Source organism: Tenrec ecaudatus, chromosome 4 (assembly GCF_050624435.1).
Source record: "Tenrec ecaudatus isolate mTenEca1 chromosome 4, mTenEca1.hap1, whole genome shotgun sequence".
In the NCBI taxonomy this organism is placed as follows: domain Eukaryota; kingdom Metazoa; phylum Chordata; class Mammalia; order Afrosoricida; family Tenrecidae; genus Tenrec; species Tenrec ecaudatus.
The window spans coordinates 201,914,432-201,938,787 of NC_134533.1; the positions used below are offsets into that span (position 1 = coordinate 201,914,432).

At 40.6% G+C, this 24,356-nt stretch overlaps 1 protein-coding gene across 5 annotated transcripts in view; it reads left to right on the forward strand.

Moving 5' to 3' along the window:
• The window catches only part of ARIH2 (ariadne RBR E3 ubiquitin protein ligase 2), a 52,979-nt gene that overhangs the window by 11,586 nt on the left and 17,037 nt on the right, over positions 1-24,356 (forward strand). For 4 of the 5 annotated variants that reach the window (XM_075547317.1, XM_075547319.1, XM_075547318.1 and 1 more), the window contains 2 exons: positions 21,033-21,100; positions 23,274-23,337. In XM_075547317.1, coding sequence (XP_075403432.1) covers positions 21,033-21,100; positions 23,274-23,337 — 132 coding nt within the window. Of the gene's footprint in view, positions 1-7,625; positions 7,672-21,032; positions 21,101-23,273; positions 23,338-24,356 lie in introns of all 5 variants that reach the window. The other variant, XM_075547321.1, reaches the window with a different exon arrangement.

Below are 24,356 nucleotides of genomic sequence, written 5' to 3' on the forward strand. Positions count from 1 at the left end.
GCACATTTGTACATTTGTTGCCATCATCATTTGCTATGTTTTAATTTTTTCATTCAACCAGTATTTATTGAGCATCTCCTATGTATTAGGCACTGAAAATACATCCTCAAACAAAAGTAGACAAAAATTTCTACCTTGATAATACATTGTAGTATTCATTGTGTGCATGTATTTATTCTGCCTTTTTAAAAATACATATCTTAAACATTTACTCCTGAGTTTTACTTCATAAATTTATTTTAGTGGCCATATAGTACACTGTCTTGTTCATGATCATAATTTGCTCAAGAATTCAGGTAAGTTTTGTGTGTTATAATGTTGAGAAATGATCGTAATGCATCTTTGTGGATGTGGCCATAATGTATCTTGGGCAGAGTGGGTAAAGAAACCTAGCTTTGTGGCCAGATGATCAGGCCCTAGTCTCTTCTCTGCCTCCTGGCACATGATAGTATCTTGGACAAGTCTCTCACCATCTTTAAGGGTCAGTTTCCCCATCTGTTCAATGATAATACCTCCTTCACTGTATTAACTAAAATAATATCTATAAAGTGCTGGCATGTGAGTGTTCAAGTTGCTTGGTCATAGTGGAGGTGGGGCAAAAGCAAGGCAATGGGAATGTTTCTTTCATGTGTTTGCTGTGGTTCCTTAATTCTGTACGTGGGAGTTTGCATCTTGGATTATGGCGTAGATGGGAATCACATCAAAGAAGGTTTGGGGTAATATATTGTGTGGATTTTTTGCTGTGTCTTTTTAAAACACATTATCTTTTTCTGTGGGTTGAAAGTCACACATAAGTTTCTATAGCATAAAATCCATGTGTCAGAAGGGCCGTGTTCCTTTCTGCAGCCTACAGAGGAGAACCTGCTTGCCTGCCTTTCCAGCTGCTAGAGGATGCTCACGTGTTGGCTCCATCTTCATCCATCTATCTTCACAGTTAACAGTGGCAAGTCAGGTCTTATTCATAAAGCACCATTTAGACACCCCTCCACCCCCACCCCAGCCCTTCCAACTTGTAAAACCTTGTTATTGCACTGAGGCTTCATTCAGTAACCTGGGATACTTTCTCTATTTTAAGGCTAGGTTGACTTGCGACCTTCATTTCCTTCTTTGCCTCTGTAATGTACTTGTTCACGGGTTTGGGGAATTAGGACATGGCCATCATTAGGTCTACTGTTTTCCCTCCCACACTGTTTTTGTGGACTAGCAATGGAATGAAAATAAGCTAAATCATCTTTCAGATGAATACCACTTAATGTTCATGTCTGATATGTACCACCTCATAAATGAATGGTTTCCAATGGGGTGCATATGAGAATCTGGTTTTACCCATTCTGGATATGTCTTCTCTAAATAGAATCAGACGATTTGTGACCTTTCCTGCATTCGGTCTTTGGCTTAGCGTTGTGGTGTTTGAGGGCTATCCATGTTGTAGTACAGTTTATGGGGACCTTTTGTTTCTACATGGAAATGGCTAGCGGGAAGATGATCTTACTGTTTTTAAAGCACGCTGTTTAATATTCTCCCAAGTATTTAAAATGTGATATCCATGAAGCAGTCAGTGATGCCCTGAGGGAAAAACAATCAGAATTAAAAAGAACTTATGGAAATGAATGATCCATTTGCCGAGTTAAAAAATATTCTTTAGGTCAGAAGATAAAAACCAAAAAAATATCTGAATATGTAAATTTAAAATGCAGGTGAAAAAATTTGTGTGTGTGGGAAATACACAGATAATCCAGTAGACCCAACTTCTAATAGAATTTCTGGGAAATGAGAACAGAAAATTCTAGGGAAGTAAACATTAAAAACATGGTACGGACATTCCAAGAGCTAAAGAGAGATGTAGTCATTATATTGAAAAGGCAGTCTATTGCATGGAAGGATAAATGGTTTACTAAACTTGCCACTGTGAGGTTTCAGGAAAAACAAGGCTAATGAGAAAACATTAAAGGTTTCTGTCAACGATATGCAGGTCTTCTAAAAGAAAGAAGAATCACTCATTAGCAATAGTGGAACATAGCAGAGTCAACTCATTCCAGGCACATCTGGCTTTCTGAAATGCACAAAGGGACTTCTAAAGGTTCATGAAATCATTGTAGTTACTTTTGAATTTCATCTTCCATAAACTTTTCTGAAATCTCTTTGTATATTTTTTTAAGTAGTTTCTTTTTTAATGACAAAAATCAATAAAGAGGAGCAGGGAGGAGAGGAGCCAATCAGAGTACAGTGTAGCAAGGATGAAACATACAACTTTCCTCTAGTTCTTAAATGCTTCCTTCACACCTCACCCCCACCCCTCGCCCCACTATCATGATCCCAATTCTACTTTACAAATCTGGCTAGACCAGAGGATGTACACTGGTATGGATAGAAACTGGAAACACAGGTAATCCAAGGCAGATGATCCCTGCAGGACCAGTGGTGAGAGTGGCGATACCAGGAGGGTGGGGTGGAAAGAGGGAACTGATTACAAGGATTTACATATAAATCCCTCCCTGGGGGACGGGCAACATAAAAGTAGGTGAAGGGAGGCACCGGACAGTGTAAGACATGACAGAATAATAATTTAAAAATTACCAAGTTTTCATAAGGGAGGGGGAGCGGGTAGGGAGGGGTAAAAAACGAGTTGATACCAAGGACTCAAGTAGAAGGCAAATGTTTTGAGAATGATGATGGCAACAAATGTACAAATGGGCTTGACACAATGGATGTATGTATGGACTGTGATAAGAGTTGTACGAGCCCCCAATAAAATGATTTTTTAAAAAGTATCTAAGAAACAGGAATTGGTTGAATAAACCTAGCTGTTCAGTGAAGAATCTTCCTGTCAGCTATGCAACAGACCTGGGAAACATTCAGCCTAAATGTGTGAGATCCAAGAAAATGGTCTTCAAGAGTAAGTATAGAATGGATTCCAAGTAGTAGGTGGAGTAAATAAGCTAGGGGCATGATAAAGAACACTTAGGACATTTTACTGGGCATGGCAGAATTTCCAGGCAAAGCAGGACAATAAAGCATACACAGAAATCATGATATAAATATAAAGCAAACAGGTGGCATGGGAGTGCATCGAGACAAGTAAAAATGATGTAGTTGTGCGTAATGTAGGAATTTTCCTTTGGCCCAAGGAGAGTGGTGTTGGAAACCACAGGAAAGAAGAGACAATTCTGCTGGTGGTAGCTGTATCTTAAAGTTATAAAAAAAAAATGCACGAGAAGCTCAAAATTATAGTTTAAATGCCAAAAAACTGGGGCTTGGGAGGGGAAGGACAGGGCAGTATGGTGCTGTTGCACTGGCCCGACCCATAGTGACCGAGTGTGACCCATAGTGACCGAGTGAGACCGAGTGTGACCGAGTGAGCCAGGCGCTTTCCTAGAATCTGGTTTTATGAGGGCGGGTCGCCAGGTCTGGTGTTCTGGAGACTTATTTGGAGTTTCGAGCAGGGGAGCCCAGCTACTCGTATACCCTTGACTGAAGGACGGTCCTCGTCCTATCAGGGAAGGTCATCTTATGCAACCAAGCGTGAAGTTTTGAGAGGGTCGCACCTGGAACAGTGAGGGAGGAAGGGGACACCTGCTTAGCCAGCCAGGTCAGCAGAATCAACCCTGGTGATCAATGGGGTGACAGATGTCATAGCCAGATGGCTCTCACATCCTAAGCTGCTAGTCTCTCAGTTAGCAACCTTTTAAAAAAAAATTTTATTGGAGGCTCGTACAACTCTTATATAACAATCCATACAAACATCCATTGTGTCAAGCACATTTGTACATTTGTTGCCATCATCATTCTTAAAACATTTGCTTTCTACTTGAGCCCTTGTTATCAGCTCCTCATTTTTTCCCTTCTCTTCCCTCCCCGCTCCCCATCCCTCACGAACCCTTGATAATTTATAAATTATTATTTTGTCATGTCTTACACTGTCTGAAATCTCCCTTGACCCACTTTTCTGTTGTCCGTCCCCCACGTAGGGGTTTATATGTAGATCCTTGTGATCGGTTCCCTCTTTCTACCCCACCTCCCCTCCACCCTTCGGGTACCGCCACTCTCACCCCTGATGCTGAAGGGATCATTTGTACCGGATTCCCTGTGTTTCCAGTTCCTGTCTGTACCAGTGTACATCCTCTGGCCCAGCCAGATTTGTAAGGTAGAATTGGAATCATGATAGTGGGGGGTAGGAAGCATTAAAGAACTAGAGGAGAGTTGTATGTTTCATTGAGCAACTTAACTCTTAAAATTGTGTTGGGGGGGGGCACCTTGGGAGGATCTAGCTAAACATCAAACAAAAACTGAACACACTGCCATCCAGTCAATTTCATTCTTAGCGATCCTATGTAGTTTCCAGTACTGTATATCTTTTTAAAAAATTAATTTATTGTTATTTGGGCTTTTTAAAAAAATCGTTTTATTGGGGGCTCTTAGAACTCTTACAATCTATACATTTGTATCAAGCACATTTGTACATATGTTGCCATCATCATTTTCAAAACATTTTCTTTCTACTTGAGCCCTTGGTATCAGCTCCTCTTTTCCCCCTCCCTTCCCCACTTTCACACGTGAACCCTTGATAAATTATAAATCATTATTATTTTCATATCTTCAACTATCCACTGTCTCCTTTCACCCACGTTTCTGTTGTTCATTTCCCTGGGGGAAGGGGGAATTGTACATGATCATTGTGATTCGCTTTCCTTTTTCTCCCCTTATTTTCTATTCATTGGCAGTTAGTACACTTCATTCCATAGTCCAGTCATGTCGAGCAGAATTGTACAATTGCTACCCAATCAGTTTCCAAACACTTTTCTTCTGGACTCCCTGACACCACTGTGTGCTCTCACCCTGAAACCTTATGCTATTTGCTGTCCCTGTCGGTTCCTGAGTCCTGAGTTTCATGTAATCTATTTTCTCCCAGTGGGTCTGGTGTAAGTAAACTCCATCTGGTAGATGTTGGCAGCACCCAGAGAAAGCTAGAGAAATAACTCAAGTATCTGCTGTATAGAAAGACTGGGGAGGGGAGGGAGAAATGGGCTTTTGAGGTGCTGTTCCCTTTCATTTAAGTACCATTTGTTTATTTTTTAATCATTTTTATTGGAGGCACGTAATATTCCATACATCACTTGTATCAAGCATATTTGCACATGTTACCATCATCAGTTCCAAAACATTTTCTACTTGAATCCTTGGTAGAAGCTCTGCTTTTTTCTTCTCCCTCCCCTCCCCTCGTAAATCCTTGATCAATTATATATTATTATTGTTTCGTATCTTAAGCTGTCCGTTGTCTCCTTTCACCCACATTTCTGTCAAGTACCATTTATTAACCATTTTATTTTCTTTGTTCATTAATAATTGGATTTAAGAATTGGTTGATTCCCAGTAAATGTTTCCTTGCAGTCTTCTTGTGTACTAATTTTCAGATCAGTGCTGAAAGGGGGAAAAAGTTGGACTTCTACATTAAAAAAAAATTAAGCCCCTTTAGTTTCTGTCCTTTCACTTTAATAATTGTTAAGAGGAAATGTATAAATAATATATTTTCTATTTCTACTTCATGTTTTAAGGAATACATTCACTGAAAGCACCACTTTAACTCACTCTGTTGCAGTTTGAAGTGGCTTCTCCAAACTCCAGCCTAAAGCCTTCCCATTGGCTTGTTCTCTAACCCCCCATATGTTTGGTTTTTACCTCTTCAAACTTTATGTCAAGGTCTCTGCCCTTCGAACTCTCAGGAGGCCTCTCGGTCCTCCCTGCATTTTTAACTTCCTGGGAGAAACGGGTGTATGTCTGGATGTGGGTGTGCAGTGTCCTGAGCCTGGATGGCGAGCAATAAGAGGGGTGGTGCCGGCACTGGCATTGTTCTAGGTACTTTGACATTGCGGCGAGGGAAACAGACCAACAAATCTCTGCCTTCAAGGAGATTCTATTCTGAACAGAATAGTTTTTATCTCGAAATAAAAACTGGGTCATATATTTTGAGTAAAGTTAAAGGAGTAGGTAAGGACAGCAGTCTGTGGGGTAGAAACCATCTTTGAAACGTGTTAAGACGTAACAACCACTGAGGAAATCTTCCTCTGAAGGGGCCACAGATGGATGGTCCTGCCCGGCTGACATTTGGTGTTCCTTCTTTGCCTCTTCACAGAATCAGTTGGAAGAGACAAGAACATTGTTTAAAGTAATCTGGACAAGATGGCTTGAGTCTGAAGTAGCGTGATAGACTATGTTGTGCTATGTACAGTTCATCGGACAGTAGCTCCCACCCACATGCCTTTCCTTTGCTTGCAGTTGCTGAAATGATGCTGCCTTTATGGCGCCCCACTAGAAATCTGTGAGAGTTCTTTATACCAGTCTTTTCTAATAAGTACTTCCCAAAGAATTTTCATGGTAATACACCATGAAATATATGCTAGCTGGATTGACTTGACAGTGCGCTGGAAGGTACGAGTAAAGATAAAGTGAGCCAAGCCATGAGTTGATGTTGGAGCTGGCTGATAGGATCTTGGTTTCTGTACTTTTGTAGATGTTTGGAATTTTTCCAAATATGGTCAGTGAATGATGACTTATTTTTATTAAATTTTATATTTTGCATATGTAAACTTTTATTTAGTGGGGGCTTTGCTTTTTGTTATTGATTTTAATGCTTGGGGACTATAACAGGACTGAGCAAAAGTTAGACACGTGGGAAATCTTCAAATCTGATTGTATTTTTGTAACACATTTTATTAGGGGCTCATACAACTCTAATCATCATACATACATCAGTTGTATAAAGCACATTTGTAAATTCGTTGCCCTCATCATTCTCAAAATATTTGCTCCTCATTTAAGTCCCTGGCATCAGCTCCTCATTTTCCCCCTCCATCCTTGCTCCCCACTTCCTCATGAACCCTTGATAATTTATAAATTATTATTTTGCCATATCACGCTCTGAGGTCTCCTTCACACTTTTCTGTTGTCCGTCCCCAGGGAGGGGGTTATATGTAGATCCCTGTAATCAGTTCCCCCTTTCCACCCAACCCTCTCTCCATTCAAATCTTTTCTAAAAGCATGAATAGCATGTAGGTTCCTCAATTAATTATCAATTAGTTCTCCCTTTGTGGACCTAAAGAGAAATTGAAAGGGAGCAGAGAGCTGACCTTTTAGAGGCTAATTGTATATATGGGTACTAAGTCTGGGAGATAGGGAATTCCTTGTCTTAAATCAGTCTTGAGGTGAGCCTGGCCCTGTGCGACCCCACCACTACTACCACCAATGTGGATTTTGTCTCATTCTAGGCTGGTGTTCACCTCCTTCTTCACCTCTGTGCTTTAACCTCTCTCTCTTTTTCTTATCCCTCCAGTCTTTGTTGCCTCTCTTCAAATCTCTCAAGTTAGAATCCATCCTCTTGAGTTATTTTAGCCAGTTTTCCTATACCTGTCCCTGGCTACCACAGGCCCAAGGCTGGCCCACAGTTCCCTCCCATCCTTCACCTCTACTTTTTAGTGCTGTAACTAGTATTAACAGATGTAATTAGACCACTTAACACAGCCAGCTGAACTCAGGCTGAGCCATGGAGACCCATTCATGTAACACATTTCAGGCATTTGGCAAGTAAGAATTTTAAATAAAAATTGAAACTACCACCTGTATTTTTTCAGGCCGTTGATGCTCACTGCCATCAGCTGCATCCTCCCTATGGCACTGGTAAGTGTGGGAAGGGCCGGTGACACTTTTGGTGGGCTGCTGGATTTTTTATTTTTTTCCGTGGGGGGAAAAATCTATTTGCAAGCTGTGTTGTTAACTTAGGGACAGCTGGAACTAGTTAGAGCACACTGAAAAGATGAAGCAGCAGCGACCAGCCATGCTTCTGGTTCTCCTTGGGGAACTGCTGTCAGGATCATAGGGTATTCAGTATGTGTCTTGGTCCTCAGATAAAATTAGCATGTATTTGTTATTTTGAACAATGAACACATCAATTCAAGTGCTCTGGGATGTTAAGTAATAAGTTTCCTGTGTAAGTCTTAAACTATTTTTCAAAAAGATAAGCATTGGTTGTTTATTAGGGAAAGGCCCACGTGTTGTATGTGCCTGTCCTTTCCTGTAGCAGGGCTTATTGCCCTCTGGTGGGTTACGTCCTCTGTGGGCAGTGGACTCAAGAAATGTGTGCTTCGATGATTAATTTAAAATCTGAATAAAGACTTGCTAGAATTTTAAAGTTTTTATTGTGGGTCTTTGGGTAGAAATAGCAAAGAAGTGGTTGTTATTTACTAACATTCTTTAGGGGGACTTGGGGACTTGCAGTTTAAAAAATAATTTCACCACAGCATAACATTCTGCTTAGGGGAAAAAGCATACTGATGTATAAAGTTGAAACAAGTCACAAATCGTTAAGGGATAAGGCCACAAACTAGATTGCTGCTGGAGTTACCTTATCTCAGCTCTTGAAACCCTGAAGCTCCCCTTGTTTGGAGTGCCAGACCACACAGATAGACCATTCCAGACCAGCAGCTTCACGTTTACACTTTCCCTTCTTTGGTCTCTGAAACCCTTAGATGGTTGTTGAAGAAAATGCCTCCAGGATGTGTTTTGAAATGCTGAGATTGTGGATTTGTGCGCTTTATTTAACCATGAGTTGGAACGGATTTAAAGGCACCTGACAACCACCTTTATGTCTGGGCTTACTAACATTCAGACACAGCTTGGCCTTCATTCTATCTCTGGGAGAAAACCCTAACATCATTGACCTTTGTTCTGAATTTCCTCCACCCCCAGTCCTATGTGTGAGGCAAGGATAAAATTATCTGACACATTTGCTGCATTCTTCGTCATAACTTTATATCAAACATAAAGGAGAAATTGACTCCCTGGCAGCATGAGGTTTCAGTACATAGTGTAATCGAGTGGTTAACTCTTGAGGTTGTTTTGTGGGCCTGTGTAGGGGAGATGCCTAAAAATTTCTCTCATGAACACAAACTTACAGAGGATGGCAGAAGATACTTGCCCACGAACTTTGGAAAATACGAATGTGTAGCTTCAAAATCCTTGACATACAGACAGTAAAGTGTTTCATGAAGTAAAGATCTGCCACTGAGGGTGGTGGGGTCCTAAATGTAATGATAAACAAAGCCAAATTGTATTGAGGCCTGTGGACATGTGGGTCTGTGTCCAGAGTGGATGATGGAGATGATCTCAGAGTCATTTCCAGTTGTATCCAAGAGTTCCCAGTAACTCTGGCCCTTAGTGGTACGGGGCTTGAGAAAACCTGGGTAAGGAGAAAAAGCAAGGAAGATGGGCTGCATTTGTTCTGCTCTGGTCACCATCTTTGACTCTGAGCGTCTCTTCTCGACCATCTAGAGTAGTGGTTCTCAACCTGTGGGTTGCTCCCCCTTTGGGGTTCGAGTGACCCTTTTCCTGGGGTCGCCCGATTCATAACAGTAGCAAAATTACAGTGATGAAGAAGCAACGAAAATAATGTTATGGTTGGGGGGGAGGGTCACCACCACATGAGGAACGGTATGGAAGGGCCTCAGCATGAGGCCGGTTGAGAACCCCTGCTAGAGGGTTGCAGAATCTGATAATCACTACTTGTGACTCCTCTCCCACCTTGCTCAGGAACGCTTGCTTACCCAGCTCACAGGAAAAATGAGAGTCACTTGGGGCTTCTGTTCATGTTAATTCAGGTTTAGGCATAAATGGGATTACTCAGACAGGAAGCAAGAAGAAGGCAGGCCTGTAGCAGGGTCCTGGGGAAATAGATGGCAGACTGGGCGCAAAGAAAGCATTCCGTGGGACACTGAGAAGTCCTGGTTGGGGAGATGAAGAGCAAGTGTGGTAGAGTCGGTGTTAGGAGCCTTGGTGATCCCGTGGAAATTATATGACATTTTCCTAAAATTCACATTGTATGATCTTTAAGTTTTGGTCAAAACTTAAAATCCCAAGGACGGGGTAAGATAGAGGAAGACTAGCATAAAGTTGTTTTTTAAGTCCCTATTGAGGATTATAAGCAAAAGGTCCAGATGAGTTACTTGGATCAGCAGGATGTGGGCCATCCTTTACCGATTATTATACGTGTTTTTGCAAGTGATTGTCAGCAAAGTAATCTGGAAAAACTTTCCCCCTTAATTTTAGTTATGAAAATTCTTAAACACAAAATAGTTCAAGGAATTATAAAGTGGACATTATATGCCTGTCATCTACTATCTAGATTTAGATTACATAATTACCCAATCCTTTACTATATGGGGCGGGGGATGGGCTTCAAAGAGTTGATGGAAATTTTTCATTGTCTTTTAATTCCATTTTCCCTCAAACTTTTGAATCCCTCTCATATCATCAATGTGTACCTAACCATAATTATTTTCATTTTTGACCACTTCATTCATGTGTTACGTGGACACTATTAATCCATTTAATGTGTGCCTTTACATGAATTAAAATCGTGCAGCTACCCCCACACTTTGGCTTTAGATATGTCACATTTCATTATCTCAAAATTTGAGTGTGCTTGTTTAGACCACTCACTTCACAATTCTGAAGGCATATAAGTAGAATCATACATGTTTTTTGTGCCTGGGTCTTACCATGTTCACCAGGATTTCATAGCTAATAATTTGTGTCTTTTTATTATTAACATTGCATTGTTTAGATGATACCATTGTGTTTTTTATTTGTAATATAACAGACACTTACCGTTGTTTCTAGTTTGGGTATTACAGGTCATGTTGCTGTGAATGACCACTCATGCCCTGGTCTTTGTGTAGACATACGCTGTCATTTGCCTTGGATAGGTTGATAGGTCATATCATTAGTGTATGCTAAACTTTTTCAAGGCAACACATGATTGTACATTCCCACCAGCATTGTTTAATGGTATCTGTTTTCTGTATATCCTTTTAAGTACCTGGAATTGTTAATCTTTTGGATTATCATCATTCTTCAGGAGTTTGAAATGATATCATTGTTCCCTCCATCAGGGTGGTTTGGGTTAATTACTAATGAAGGAACCCCGGTGGCGTAGTGAATTAAGCATCGGGTGGCCTACTGCAAGGTCAGCTCTCTGAACCAATGTGTATGTGTACACACAGACACACACACACACACACACACACACACACACACACACGGGGACGGGACTATCTGTTCCATAAAGATTTTGTACCTTTGGAAGCCCCAGGGAGCAGTTCTATCCTGTCCTTTTGGAACACTGTGATTTGGAATCCACTGGATGGCAGTGGGCTTGCTTGGTTAATGAGTTGAAATCAACTTGATGCCATTGGGTTTGGGTTTTGAGGCTTAATGATGTTGAGGATCTTTTCTTGGTCTTGCCACTTAAATACTTTTTGTCAAGTCTTCTGCTCACTTTTATTTGTTGTAAAAAATAGGTATGTTATAAACATCTGCCATTTCAACAGTTTTAACATGTACAATTCATTAACTTTGATTATGTTCATAATGTGCACACACCACCACTATCCATTTGTGAGTTTTTTTTAATACTCAAATTCAGTGCCCCTTAACAATAACTCCAACTCCCCCACCCCTCATTCCTTGTCTTCTAATCAGCTTTGTTCTCTATACATTTACCTGTTCTGGATGTGGAAGTGGGAGCATGCAGTATTTGTTCTTTTGTGACTGACTGATTTCACTGAACATTATGTTCTCACCAAGCTGTAGCTTGTATCAGAACTGCCTATTTAAAAAAAAGATGTTATGTATTTGTAAGAGTGCTTTGTATATTCTGAATTCAGCCCTTTCTAGATACATGATTTGTAAATATTTTCTCCCAGTCTATGGCTTGGATGCCTTTTCATTTTCTTTTATATCCCTTCCTTTTCTTAATGATGTCTTTCGAAGCATGAAAGTTTAATTTTTATTAAGTTCAGTTTACTGGTTTTAAAAAATTAATATTGTGTTTTGGTATTATAGTTAAGAAAACTGCTCAAATCATGTTCACAAAATTTCTTATTTTCTTTTATAAATTTTGTAGTTGTAGGTTTTATAGAATTTTACTGTTTTGAATTAATTTTTGTTATGAGATATTTTACGTTTCCTTTTTTGTGGTGGGTATAGTGATGTTTAATTATTCCATAATTTTCTTTTTCAGCATTAAATTACTTTGGCACCATTGTTGAAAACTGATCACAATATATAGATTTACTTCTAAACTCTGTTCTGTTCCACTAATCTATATGTCTGTCCTTGAACTGGTACCCATTGTCTTGTTAATGTAGCTTTGTCCTCAGCCTTGTAGCATAAGCCTGGATGTGACTTTTTTTTAATGCTTCAGATATTCTGGACTCATCATTTTCACAGATTTTAAGATCTGCTTTTGGGAGACAGCAGATGGTGTAAAATAAGAAAATAAAAATAATTTATAAAAACTATTAATTTCTACAAAAGGTCTCGTTGAAATTTAACTGGAATGGAATCTTTGTGTGGGTGCAGTCCAGTAGGGTAGCCATGACCATCGGTGGCATTATGGGCACAAAACATGCAGGCATGGTATATGTATAAAAACAACATTAGGCTCAATATATCCAAAATATTAATTTAACATGTAAACCATGAAATTATTAGCTATTTTATACCCTGTTTCTCCTGTGTTTTCAGAATGTAGTATCTCATTATTGTAGTCAGGTGCCGTCTGGTCGTTCCCATTCGTGATGACCCTCCTGGGCCAGCTTAACAAACACGGGTTCTGTTTGCGCCCGTTGTTGCAGCCACTTTGTTAGCACCTTGTCAAGGGCCTCCCCCTTTTTCTGCTACCCTTATTGAACTAGACTTCTTAAAATGTACTGTGATTGTTTAACATTTTAAATGGTTTGCTGCTATGATAGGAATACACTTGATTTTTATATGTTGATCTTATATTTGTGGTCTTACTAGAGTCACTTATTCTAGTGGTAATTTCCTAAATGTTTTTAGAATTGACAGTCATTTCATGTGGGATTAGGGCAAATTTGGTTCTTCCTTTTCTTATTGCGTTGACTAGGGCCTCCCATGTAATAATAATAAATGAAATGGTGAGAGTGGACATGTTTTCCATTTTCCTGATCTTACGAAGGAAAGCATTCACTATTTTATTTTTGATGTTTTTCATAGATGCCCTATATCAGATTTAATTAGTTCTGTTCTCTTCCTAATTGTTGAGAGTTTTTATCTTGAATAAGTATTGAATGTTGTCAAGAGTTTTCCACGCTGATTGAAAATTTTATTCTCCTGTATTTGTTAATGCAGTGTGTTATGTGGAGGAATTTTCAGATGCAAAACTAGGTTTGCAGTTTCATTCCTCTGCTAAATTTTACTTGATTCTATATTACTGTTTTTTCCTATTGCTAGAGTTAGTCTTTTTGGTGAATGATTTTTATTACTATGTTTATAAGAAATATTGGTCTGTAATTTTTTAAAATGTGTTTTTGTTGGCTTTATATTGGTGTTATATTGGCTTTATAAAGTAAGTTTGGGAGAAATACTTTTTTTCCTCTAGTTTCTGAAAGTGTGTAAGATGGATGTTGATAGATTTGCCAGTGAAAATCAAAACTGGTAGACCTGGAATTTTGTGGGAAGATTCTATTTTTTGGTCTTATTTAGAGTTTTGAATTTGATATCCAAAGAATGTGTCATAGTTTAAGTAATTGGGGTTAACAGAGTGCCCAAATCATGGGTGTCAATAGCAACTAATGCTCTTTTCTGCAAATATTCTCATGTAAAATCTCCTAAAGTTCAATGAAAGTGCCCAACCAATCTTTAGTAAACTTTATTTGTTTAAATCCTTTTATTTGGGAACTTTTAAAGGTGTCATACATTCCATAGTTCCATCACCTCAAGCAGTCTTGTACAATTGCTACTAGAATCAGTTTTAAAACCTTTTCTTTCTTCTTGAACTCCTTGATATCAGCTCCCCCTTTATCCCCTCTCACCCCGATCCTATGCCCCAGGAACTCTTGTTATTTATTTATTTATTTTGCCGTATCTTGCACATCTAATAGATCCATTCACATACAGTTCTGTGGTTTGGTCCCATCGAGTGGGGTTTTACAGTCATCTGTGTGATCAGCCTTCTCCTCCCATGCCCTCAGGGAACTGTTACTCTTATTACTGTTTCTGAAGTGTTACCTAGCTTGGCTTTCAAGTACCAACGGTCTTTTATTTAGTTATTTTTGTACCACTTGGTCTTAAACATACAGATGAACATACAGAAATCTAACATGCTTAGTGAGGTAAAATATAAATCATACTAGTAAGGGGAGAAAATATCAATGAACTAGAGCATAGTTACGCAGTTCATCAGTGCTGTGCCACACCCTGGACTTATGCCTTCTATGTGGCCCTTCTGAAAGTGACTGTCCAAGTCTCTTACAGGTGGTTTTGCATCTCCACTACATCCACAACCTATTCACACTGATTTGGCTGCTTGTTTCTGAATGTCTGGTACCTTTTCCTGTTGACACCTATGATCACACAGGCTGCTGTGCTTCTTCCATGTGGACTTTGTTGCTTCCCTGCTAGATGGTTGCTTGTTTAACAACAAACTTTTAAGACTCCTGATGGTATATCTTTTGATAGTCAGGCACCATCCGCTTTCTTCACCACATACGCATATGCATCCATTTTGTCTTCAGCATTCGTGTCAGGAGGGTGAGTATCATACACTGCCACATTATTAGAGCAAACTGTCCTTGTATTGATGTAGGATTTAAGTAATGTCCATCTGCTTCCTTGTTGTATTTGCATATATATGAGAGGTACCCCCAGAAAATCTGGGGTTTTTTTCTCCAAAGCTATGTATTTAAATTTTTTTACTAAACATTTTTGCCTTCTAAGTACTCTATTACACTTAATACATTTGTCAAATCTGCAATTCCATTCTGGAAACATTTTTCAAACTCATCTGTTTGGATGGCTCACAGCACCTCCCTCATTTTTTTTCTTCACCTCTTCTACATCATCAAATAGCTGTTCTTTCATGTCCCTCTGCATTCTCAGAAACAAAAAGAAGATACAAGGAGTGAGGTTAGGTGAGTCAGGTGCGTGGGGCAAGAGAGGCATGCTGGGTTGTTTTTTGTGGTTGTTGTTGCCAAAAATTGGCACACTGAGATGGCTGCGAGAGCAGATGCATTGTCATGGTGGCAAAACCAGCCCCTCCTCCTCCCTCCCTCGTCTGCCACAAATCAGACCATTTTTGCCATACACTGTTATGCAATCTTTTCAGAATCTTTAAATAGAAAGCTTGATTAACAGTCTGACTTGGTTGAATGAGTTCCAAATACACTACAAGTCGATGTTTTCGTCCATTCAGAAAACTGATGGACAACCTGAAGGAGATTTGTTAACAATCAACATTTCACCTTTTTAAAATGAGCAAACCACTCAAACACTTGAGTTTTCCCCATAGTGCTGTCCTTGTAAGCTGTGTTCACCATCACAACAGTTTCTACAGCATTTTTCCCAAGCAGGAAACAAAATTTTACATCTGCACTCTGTTCTCTTAAATTGGCCATCACAAAAAAGGAGGTTCAAGTGAAACTGCTTTTATGACCAGAGAGAACCTTCCCAGGTGATGCCACTGGGTGCACTAACTCAGAGCGAGGTACTAGATGGTTGCCTAGCAGGAAAAATGACTACTACAAAAGCTACACTCCACCCAGCAAACTTTTTCATTTTTCATAATTTTGTATTTACATATGAATGTTTTCTTCTTCTTCTATTTTTCTCCTCCCCCTGCCTCACTTTCAGGTTTACACATCATTGACCTCTCTGTAATTCCTCTCAAATACAATTCAGTTGATCAAACACACCCAGAAAAGCTACACATACCTTGCCATCAATTTTAGAACCCTTAATCTTCCCCTGTACCTGTTATTGGCTCATCACTCTCCTCCTCCCAGCCCCCACCTCATCCCTTCCCATGGCTCCCAGGAACCTTCAGTCCAGTCATTGTCTCCTGCCTATATTCTATATAGAAGCACTGGAGGGGGGGGGGAAGGACATACAGATAGTTGCCAGTCTAACAGGGGTCCTGACACTGCACATGAATTTCTCTCTCGTGCTATCTTCCCGGAAGTTCCCTAAATTTGTATTATGAAGAACTGCTGCTACAGCATACTTTAGTTGATACTTCTGTGATAATTTATGAATATCTTCATTATGCATTACTTGTATATAGACTAGAATCTCTATCTTTTGTTTTAAGATTTGAAGTCCTCAGACCAATTCTTCCAGATCCAAGAGGGCAGCCCTATCTATTGGCAGGGTCATCAATTCTGTAAACAACGTTAAAGGTCCTAGCTGCTTTTCATTTATCTTGTCCCTAGACATCAAGGACAACAATGAAAGTGCCAAAGAGGCAAAGTAGAAATGATTCAGGAAGATTTTTATCTTAAATTTAATGTCTCCTGTAGGTATAGAAAGGAATGCTGATGGCGTAGTAGTTAAGTGTTGGGCCCGCTAACCGTGAGTTTAACAGTTCAAAACCTCCAGTGGCTCCAGGGGCAAAATGGGCTTGCTTCTCCTGTAAAGAGTTACAGTGTCAGAAACTCACAGGACAGAAGGACGGATAGTTCTATCCTGTCATGTGTTTTGAGTTCACTTTGACTCATGTACAGTGGGTTTGTTTTTTTTTCCATAGAGAGCTATTCAGTTGTTCTATTTCATTTTATGTTAGAAGTATTTTGTTTTCTTTTGAAGATACCTCACAGGGGACAAGACTGGGAAGAAGTATTTTTTAAGAAACCATTTCTTCAAAGATGTCTAATTAGAATTAGATTGTTTATATTTTATTTCCCTTTTAATGTCTAAGATCTGTAGTGATAATTCCTCTTTCAGTCTCTATTATCAGGAGTTTGTATTTTCTGTTTTTTAAACTTTTATCAACTTCACTGATCTTTTTAAAGAATCACTATCATGCTTTAAAAAATGTATTTATAGCCAAGGGTTATATATTCAAGCAGTTGCTACAAATTAAAGTGTTGACCCTTGAACAACAAGGGTAGTGTAGAAGCCCCTCTATGTAGTTGAAAATCCACAAATAATTTTTTACATCTCCCCCCCAGATAAAACAAAAATGGAAAACTACTAATGGTCTACTAGAAGCCTTACTGATAATAGTCAGTTAACACATATTTTGTTTGGTTTAGTGAACCCACAAAACTCTGTATTTTTCAGTACGAATTTAAAAGGTATTACACCAAAGGTGCAAAGTTTTTGCTCCTGCTGCTATAGCTGCATTGATGGCTTCACAAAATTCCTTTAAAAAAGAATCTTACAGTGGATTCATTTATCTTGAAATTACAGGTAATTTTAGTGACAAACCTCAAACTATGGTACTCCTTTTTCTCATAACATCGTGATTTTCTCTGCTGCTTTGGAGCACTTCCAGTGATACTCACGGCACTTCATGCTGGTGTCACCCTGTGGAACAAGGTTTATGGTGTTGCACTAAACACAATGAAGTGAAAAATACATGAGCTCCAAGGGGACGCTTTTTCAGCAATATGAAACTTATTGTAGAAACAAACCGTTGAGAAAATTGGCATTTAAAAAAATCTGTTTCTCAGGATGACTCGGCAGTTTGGACTTGTGTAGTTCAAGGGCCAACTGTATTCTGCCTGCTTTCCTTGTGTAGATTAGTCACGGTGAGAAGAAAAGAGATGCTGCTAACTGCTCCCATAAAGTTTTATAGGACCCTATTACTTAGGGTCTCTGAGAGTCGGAATCAATTCAGTGGCAGTGGGCTTGGTTTTCTTGGTCAGGAACCCTAGGCTTAAAGCCTCCATAGGCCTCAGCAAGCAAACTCTAGGCATTGTGCATGGGTCAGATATCTCCTGCCTTGCATGGGAGGAAGGTAGAAGGCCTCCCCTACTGCCCAAGTGAAGTAAGCTCCTTGGGTCCTTGCGCTTCTTTAGATGCACCTGGGCTGTAAGACAGGGAGACACTCGTGATTCCAGTCTTTGACACTTGACTGTGCATACAAGGATAGACTCTCTTTAGTAGGGTGAGTGCATGTCTCTTTGGGGAGGACTCTAGACTTGGAAGAAGAGAAGAAACATGTTGGTCCCTGCAGTTCTTACCTGCGTATCAGAGGCCACTACCCTACAGGGCTTAGTGTAGCTCCTGTTGAAAGGCTAGGCCTAGTAAGCAGGTTCTGTTGGTTTGTGCCCTTGGCTCCCCAGCTGGAAGCATTCTCCTTACCTGCCCTTGTATTTAGTAATAGCCTGCACAGCATTCTGTCTAGGAAGCCTGATCAAGAACTCCATACACATCTTATTCTTCTGTAGCTCTACCCGGGCTTGCACTTGGGAACAATAAAGTGTGGACTTCTTTCTGTGTCATTATACTAACTTCAGTGTTCTTTTCAAAAAGTGACTGCATAGTAGTTGTAAAAATGAGGTGGAGTAGGCACCTGACCCCTGGCTTCACGGGGGCATAAGAACCATCAGAAGTCAGCCCAAGGCTGATTCCTATGATGCACAAGGAACACAGGCTCCCACCATCCAACACTCTTTGCCCTATTTCATTTCATTTTGTTTTACTTTTGTTTACTTTGCCCTCTTCTGACACCAAGTATCTCCCATAGCACTCTTCTTCTCTGCTGGATTAAAAAAACTCATTGCAATGGCCACAAAGAACTCACAGACAATGCTCACGATTACAGTGTATTAGAGATGCTAGCAGGTTATAGTTTAGGATCAGAAATGTATATACCATTCTTTGATCAGGACAGCCTCTACCCTACTGGTCCTACAGGTAGGCCTTCTCTGGCCCTCAGCCACATGGCTTGACTCCGTTTCTCTTCTGACTGGGCATTGTTAGAAAACTTGAGGGGCACCCCACTCCCATCATCAAACTCCATCTGAAGGTTCTCAGCTCTAGCTGGTTTCATGTGGTACTTTACTTGCTCTGTGGTGGGGGAGCCCACAACTCTGTCTTTGACTCAAGCTCTGCTGCTGCCCCTGTCACTGCCACTCCTCCCAGTCCTCCCATGTAGGAGGGTCAGTGTGCATGGATCTCAGGGTCCAAAGGATGCCCTCCGCTCCTCACTCTTACCTTTCTTTTTTTTTTTGGGGGGGGTACTCTTACCTTTCTGATGAGAATGAGATACCCTCACTCACTACACTTCTGAGCTGGTTTATTTTATACCCAGCAAGATAGCAAAATTGACCAATCACTACATCAGAGCTCCACTTAAAAATTTTTTTATTTAAAAAAATGTTTTATTAGGGGCTCATACAACTCTTATCACAATCCATATATACATCAATTGTGTAAAGCACATCTGTATATTCATTGTCCTCATAATTTTCAAAACATTTGCTCTCCACTTAAGCCCTTGGTATCAGGTCCTCTTTTTTCTCCCCTCCCTCCCCCCTCCCTCATGAGCCCTTGATAGTTTATAAATTATTATTTTGTCATACCTTTCCCTGTCCGACATCTCCCTTCACCCCTTTTTCTGTTGTCCATCCCCCAGGGAGGAGGTCACATGTAGATCCTTGTGATCGGTTCCCTGTTTCCAATCCACTCCCTCTTACCCTCCCAGTATCGTCAGTCACACCCCTGGTCCTGAAGGTATCATTGCCCTGGATTCCCTGTGTTTTCATTTCCTATCTGTACCAGTGCACATCCTCTGGTCTAGCCAGACTTGCAAGGTAGAATTGGGATTATGATAGTGGCGGGGAGGGGGCCGGGGCAGAGGAAGCATTTAGGAACCAGAGGAAAGCTGTATTCTTTATCGGTGCTCTATCGCACCTTGACTGACTCATCTCCTCCCCTAGACCCCTCTGCAAGGGGATCTCCAGTGGCCGACAAATGGGCTTTGGGTCTCCACTCTGCACTTCCCCCTTCATTCACTATGGTAAGATTTTTTTGTTCTGATGCTGCCTTATACCTGATCCCTTCAATGCCTCGTGATCACACAGGCTGGTGTGCTTCTTCCATGTGGGCTTTGTTGCTCCTGAGCTAGATGGCCGCTTGTTTACCTTCAAGCCTTTAAGACCCCAGGTGCTGTATCTTTTGATAGCCGGGCACCATCAGCTTTCTTCGCCACATTTGCTTATGCACCCATTTGTCTTCCGTGATGGTATCAGGGAGGTGAGCACCCAATGATATGATTTTTTATTCTTTGATGCCTGCTAACTGATCCCTTCGGAACCTCATGATCACACCGGCTGGTGTGTTCTTCCATGTGGGCTTTGTTGCTTCTGGAGCTCCACATTTTTACAATCACAATGAACTCTCTTAGCAATCACTCACAACAGTTATATAATCCAATTAGCATCTTCCCCTACCTTCTCTTAACTCTGACCCAGGAAGAAAAGTTGTTTGTTGGGAGCCACAAAGACTGTTGTTAGAAGAGCCATGTCAGAGATTGCATTGCCTCCTAGTAGTCTTGCATGGATCTGTCAGGTGTTACTGATCTGGTGTTCTCTTATTGGACATTAAGGTTATTTGTAATTTTGTTGTTAGGAACACTGTAATGCTACTATCATTTCTTCAGAAAATTTACAGAGTAGAATTGCTAGCTCAAAGCACTTTCTGGGGCTCTTTGATACTCATGACCAATGTACTTTAAATGTCCCCTAGAAATTAAAGGCCAGAAAGGCTGTCCACAAACTTTTAAAATTTGCAGTTAGAATTTACCGGTTGCTGAGAACTTGGAATTTTAAACAGGATTATTTTGTTAGTGGAGGTTTTGTAAGAAGTCCAAGCCTGGAGAGTGCCTGCAGGTAATAAGCCTAACTAAAGGTGCACTGGGCACATGCAGCAGCCAAGGAAACAACCCACTGGGGAGCCTGCAGCTCTGTTTAAGTTAGACACTAGAGAGACTGGTAGTTGTACGTTTTTCAAGTGTATTCTTTGAAACACCGTTGATGAAAACAATAGTAGAGAATAGATCTATGAATATACTAAAATTTTAAGAGTATAAACTTAAAGGATAGTAGAGAACCAAGAAGAATCTTTTGGAAATCCACCCTGAGCCTGCTGCAGCACAAATATGTGCTTTTTTTTTTTCAAAATTTAAAGAACTCTGAAAGAAGCCAGTTTTAATTGATTTTTTTTCTTCTTTCTAGGTATCTCATTCAGTTGCTAAACTCATATTAGTTAATTTCCACTGGCAAGTCTCAGAGATATTGGACAGGTAAGCTGTTTCGGGGAAGGGGAGATGGTGTTGCCCATAGCTTCTGTCCTGGTTACGCATTGGTGTGCTAGTTCCTTACATTTTAAAGCATAGCTTTACAATATGCGTAGCATGTTGCTAAAACACTGACTCATGTTATACATACATTTTTCCTTGGTATGTTGTGATTGAGTCTTTAGCCTACTCTTCTACCACAGTTCTCTGCTAATGTTTTATACTCTGTCCAAACCCCTATTGGTTGGACAATGGTCAGTTGTAATTTTTTTATACCATGTTAATTTTAATCAGTGTCTTTTTTCTTCACCATTTGCCAACATCTCCGGTTGTGTGTTTTGGGCGTTTCGAGTGAGGCCTGCTTGTAGCGCATGCAGAAACAGGGAGCTGGCATACTGCTCACTGCTCCAGCCAGGAAGGCGTTTAGGCACAGACCTGACAGTCATAAGATGCCTTGGGCTTTGTTAGGACGAGGTGGTTTTCCATCTCTCGTAGCCTCGGGGGAGATCCTGGCCCTCTACCCTCAGAAACAAGACCCTCTTTGGCCCCGGGTTCTTCAGCCTCAGCATTGTTCACATCTTGGTTGTGGGCATCTGGTCTATGTGTTGTTATAGGGTGTTTGCAGCGTCCTGGGCCACTGCAGTGGCACCCTCCAGTCATTGCTAATAAGAAGTGTCTCTAGACATTGCCAAATGCCCCCCTGAGAACAGCATCACTCCTGTCCAAACCACTGGTCTCCCCTCACCATCCTTGCCCTTTCAGACTGCAGTGAGTCTTCCTCTCTGCAGAGCATCAGCCCTTTTACAGGAAAGTCAGGCCTGAGTTGGCAGATAGCCTGGAGCAGCTCAGCACACCCAGGATGGAGCCCAAAATTCCTGAATATCAAACTACACTCTCACTTTATAATTGAGAAATGAACGCATTTAGCTAGCCTCTCTAGGATGACTGTTCACTGCTTGCAACTAATGTTGCTACCCCAAACTCAAGATCGGCAAGTGCCCTTGTAATAGGGTCTCGCTCACTATTCACTAGCCTTGAGCACAGAGAAGATTTGAATGGTTAGGAAGGTATTGTCATGAGGGAGAGTCCGGAAAGCACCTCCAGGAGAGAATTCTTCCATACGCTGACTCCTGCTGTCTTGGTCATGTGGGCTTTACCTGATACTTCATTGCCATACAATATTTCTGTATTTATTGTAAAACAGGGGAACTTCAAAAAGTTTATTGGAAAAATCCATTATCTTGTATTTCTATTTTTCTACCTTTTGAAGCCCCCTGATATTTATACTGTACCTCACTTTTGAAAGGAATGAAGTACTTATTATGAAAGATATCATATATCTGTATTTTAAAATACCATGTTTTAAAGGGGAGTGGTGTGTATTTTATATATGGTTTAAAGAATAATGAACTCCTAAGTCTCCTCTCAAATGAGAAGGCCTTTAGCCCCTAGGCACCCCCTGTGAGCTAACCCTCCTTTCCTCTCTAAGGGACAACAAATGTGGCATGCCGGTGTTCTCAGTTTATTACTATGAAAATAGCGCAACTCTAGAAACTCTTGTAGGAGACTCTTGGTTTACTCATATGTATTTCTAGGATTGAGTGTAAAAAGTAAATCGCTGAACTATAGATTATGTGCAACTTCAGCTTTATTTGATGATGCCAAGTTGCTTTTCAAAGAGATTGTACCAGTTTACACTCCCACCGGTTTGTGTGTAAATAACCCTAATCTGGTCAGATTTTAAAATTTACAATCTGGTGTTTCTACTTATTTTTCATCGTGGTGTTCCTCGTTATGAAGGAGGTTAAGCATCTTTCTTTGTGTATTCAATGACCATCTGTGCTTTCTTATTCATTCTTAATATTACTCATTTGTCAGTTGAATGTGTATTGAATTATCTTCCAGCTTATGGTTTGGCTTTTCATTTTATGGTGTTGTCTGATTGAACTGAAGCCATATCTTACAGTTCAGTTCCTTTGAAGCACAGTTATTTATTATTGTTAAATCAATTAAGAGCTAAAAAAATACCAAGGTAAAGGGAAACTTGGTGTTTTGAGGAGATAATTGGAGACAAAGATCGTTTAGTGGGACCATTGCACATGTTGGTCTATTCTGTTTTGTTGAGAAGTAAAAATTTTGCCTTCAGTTTTTGATTCCCTTTATTTCTACTTTTTGTTAGATACAAGTCCAATTCTGCCCAGCTGCTCGTTGAGGCTCGAGTTCAACCCAATCCATCAAAACATGTGAGTGTCTCCTACTTGAGCGAGGCTTCTCCTGCTGTACCTGGCTCTCGTTTTCTTGATACAGACCTATGTCTTCAGTTTCTCAGAGAGTGGGATACATCGGTGTCCTACTCTCTGCATCCTCACCTTCCTCTCTGCATTTACACATAGCCTGCCCTCGGTGTTTGCAGGAGCCTTGGTGCTCAGTGCTCCCTCTTTGACCATGCTTGTGCCTTCCCTGACCTGAGTGTCACGACCTTATCCGTCTTTATTTGTGGGAGTAGAACTGGACTCTGTAGACTCAAATCCAATGTCAACTCCTTCACAGAGCTTGTTCCCTACAAACTGCAAACTCTTCTGATTTTATCATTAAATCTTTACATGTGTGTTGTAGGTCTCTACTCATCTGTTTGGCTCTTCCGTCCCACTGTCACTGCTCAAGGTTAGGAGCCATATTTACAGCGAAGCAGTTTCTTGTGCATGAGGAGCCCAGTGAGCATTTGTGGGACGATTGAGGACCATGTGAAAGTGCTCTTAGGAGTGAGGGTGGAGATCAAAGATCACAACATAACTTCCACAGGCTCCTGGAGGAAGAGTCTCTAGGAGCATACTGGAGAATTCAATCTTTTTCCTCAGATTTTTTTTCTTTTTGTAATTCCAGTGAGCTAATAAGCATCTCCTGTCCCTTTGTAAAACTGGACTTTGCTGTCAGTGTAGGTTTTGACTGGGGTCTCCCGAGTGTCCTTTCTCCCAATTTATGTAGCCAGACAAGGACTCCAGAGTTGGAACTTTGTATTTACCCATGATACCACACCACGGTGTTTAGCTTTAACTGGGTAGAAGCAGTGATGTGAATGGGCATACAGATAGGGAATTCCCACTGTGAAGCAGGCTGGAGAAGCCTCCCAGACGCACGCAGCCTCTGAGAACCTTTGTGGTATGGTTTGTAGCACTGGCTGAGGTGCCACTTTGTACCCTGCCGAGTGAGGGCAGCTGGGGCAAGACACCCGGATAGCGTCTAAAAAGAAGTGGAACTGAAT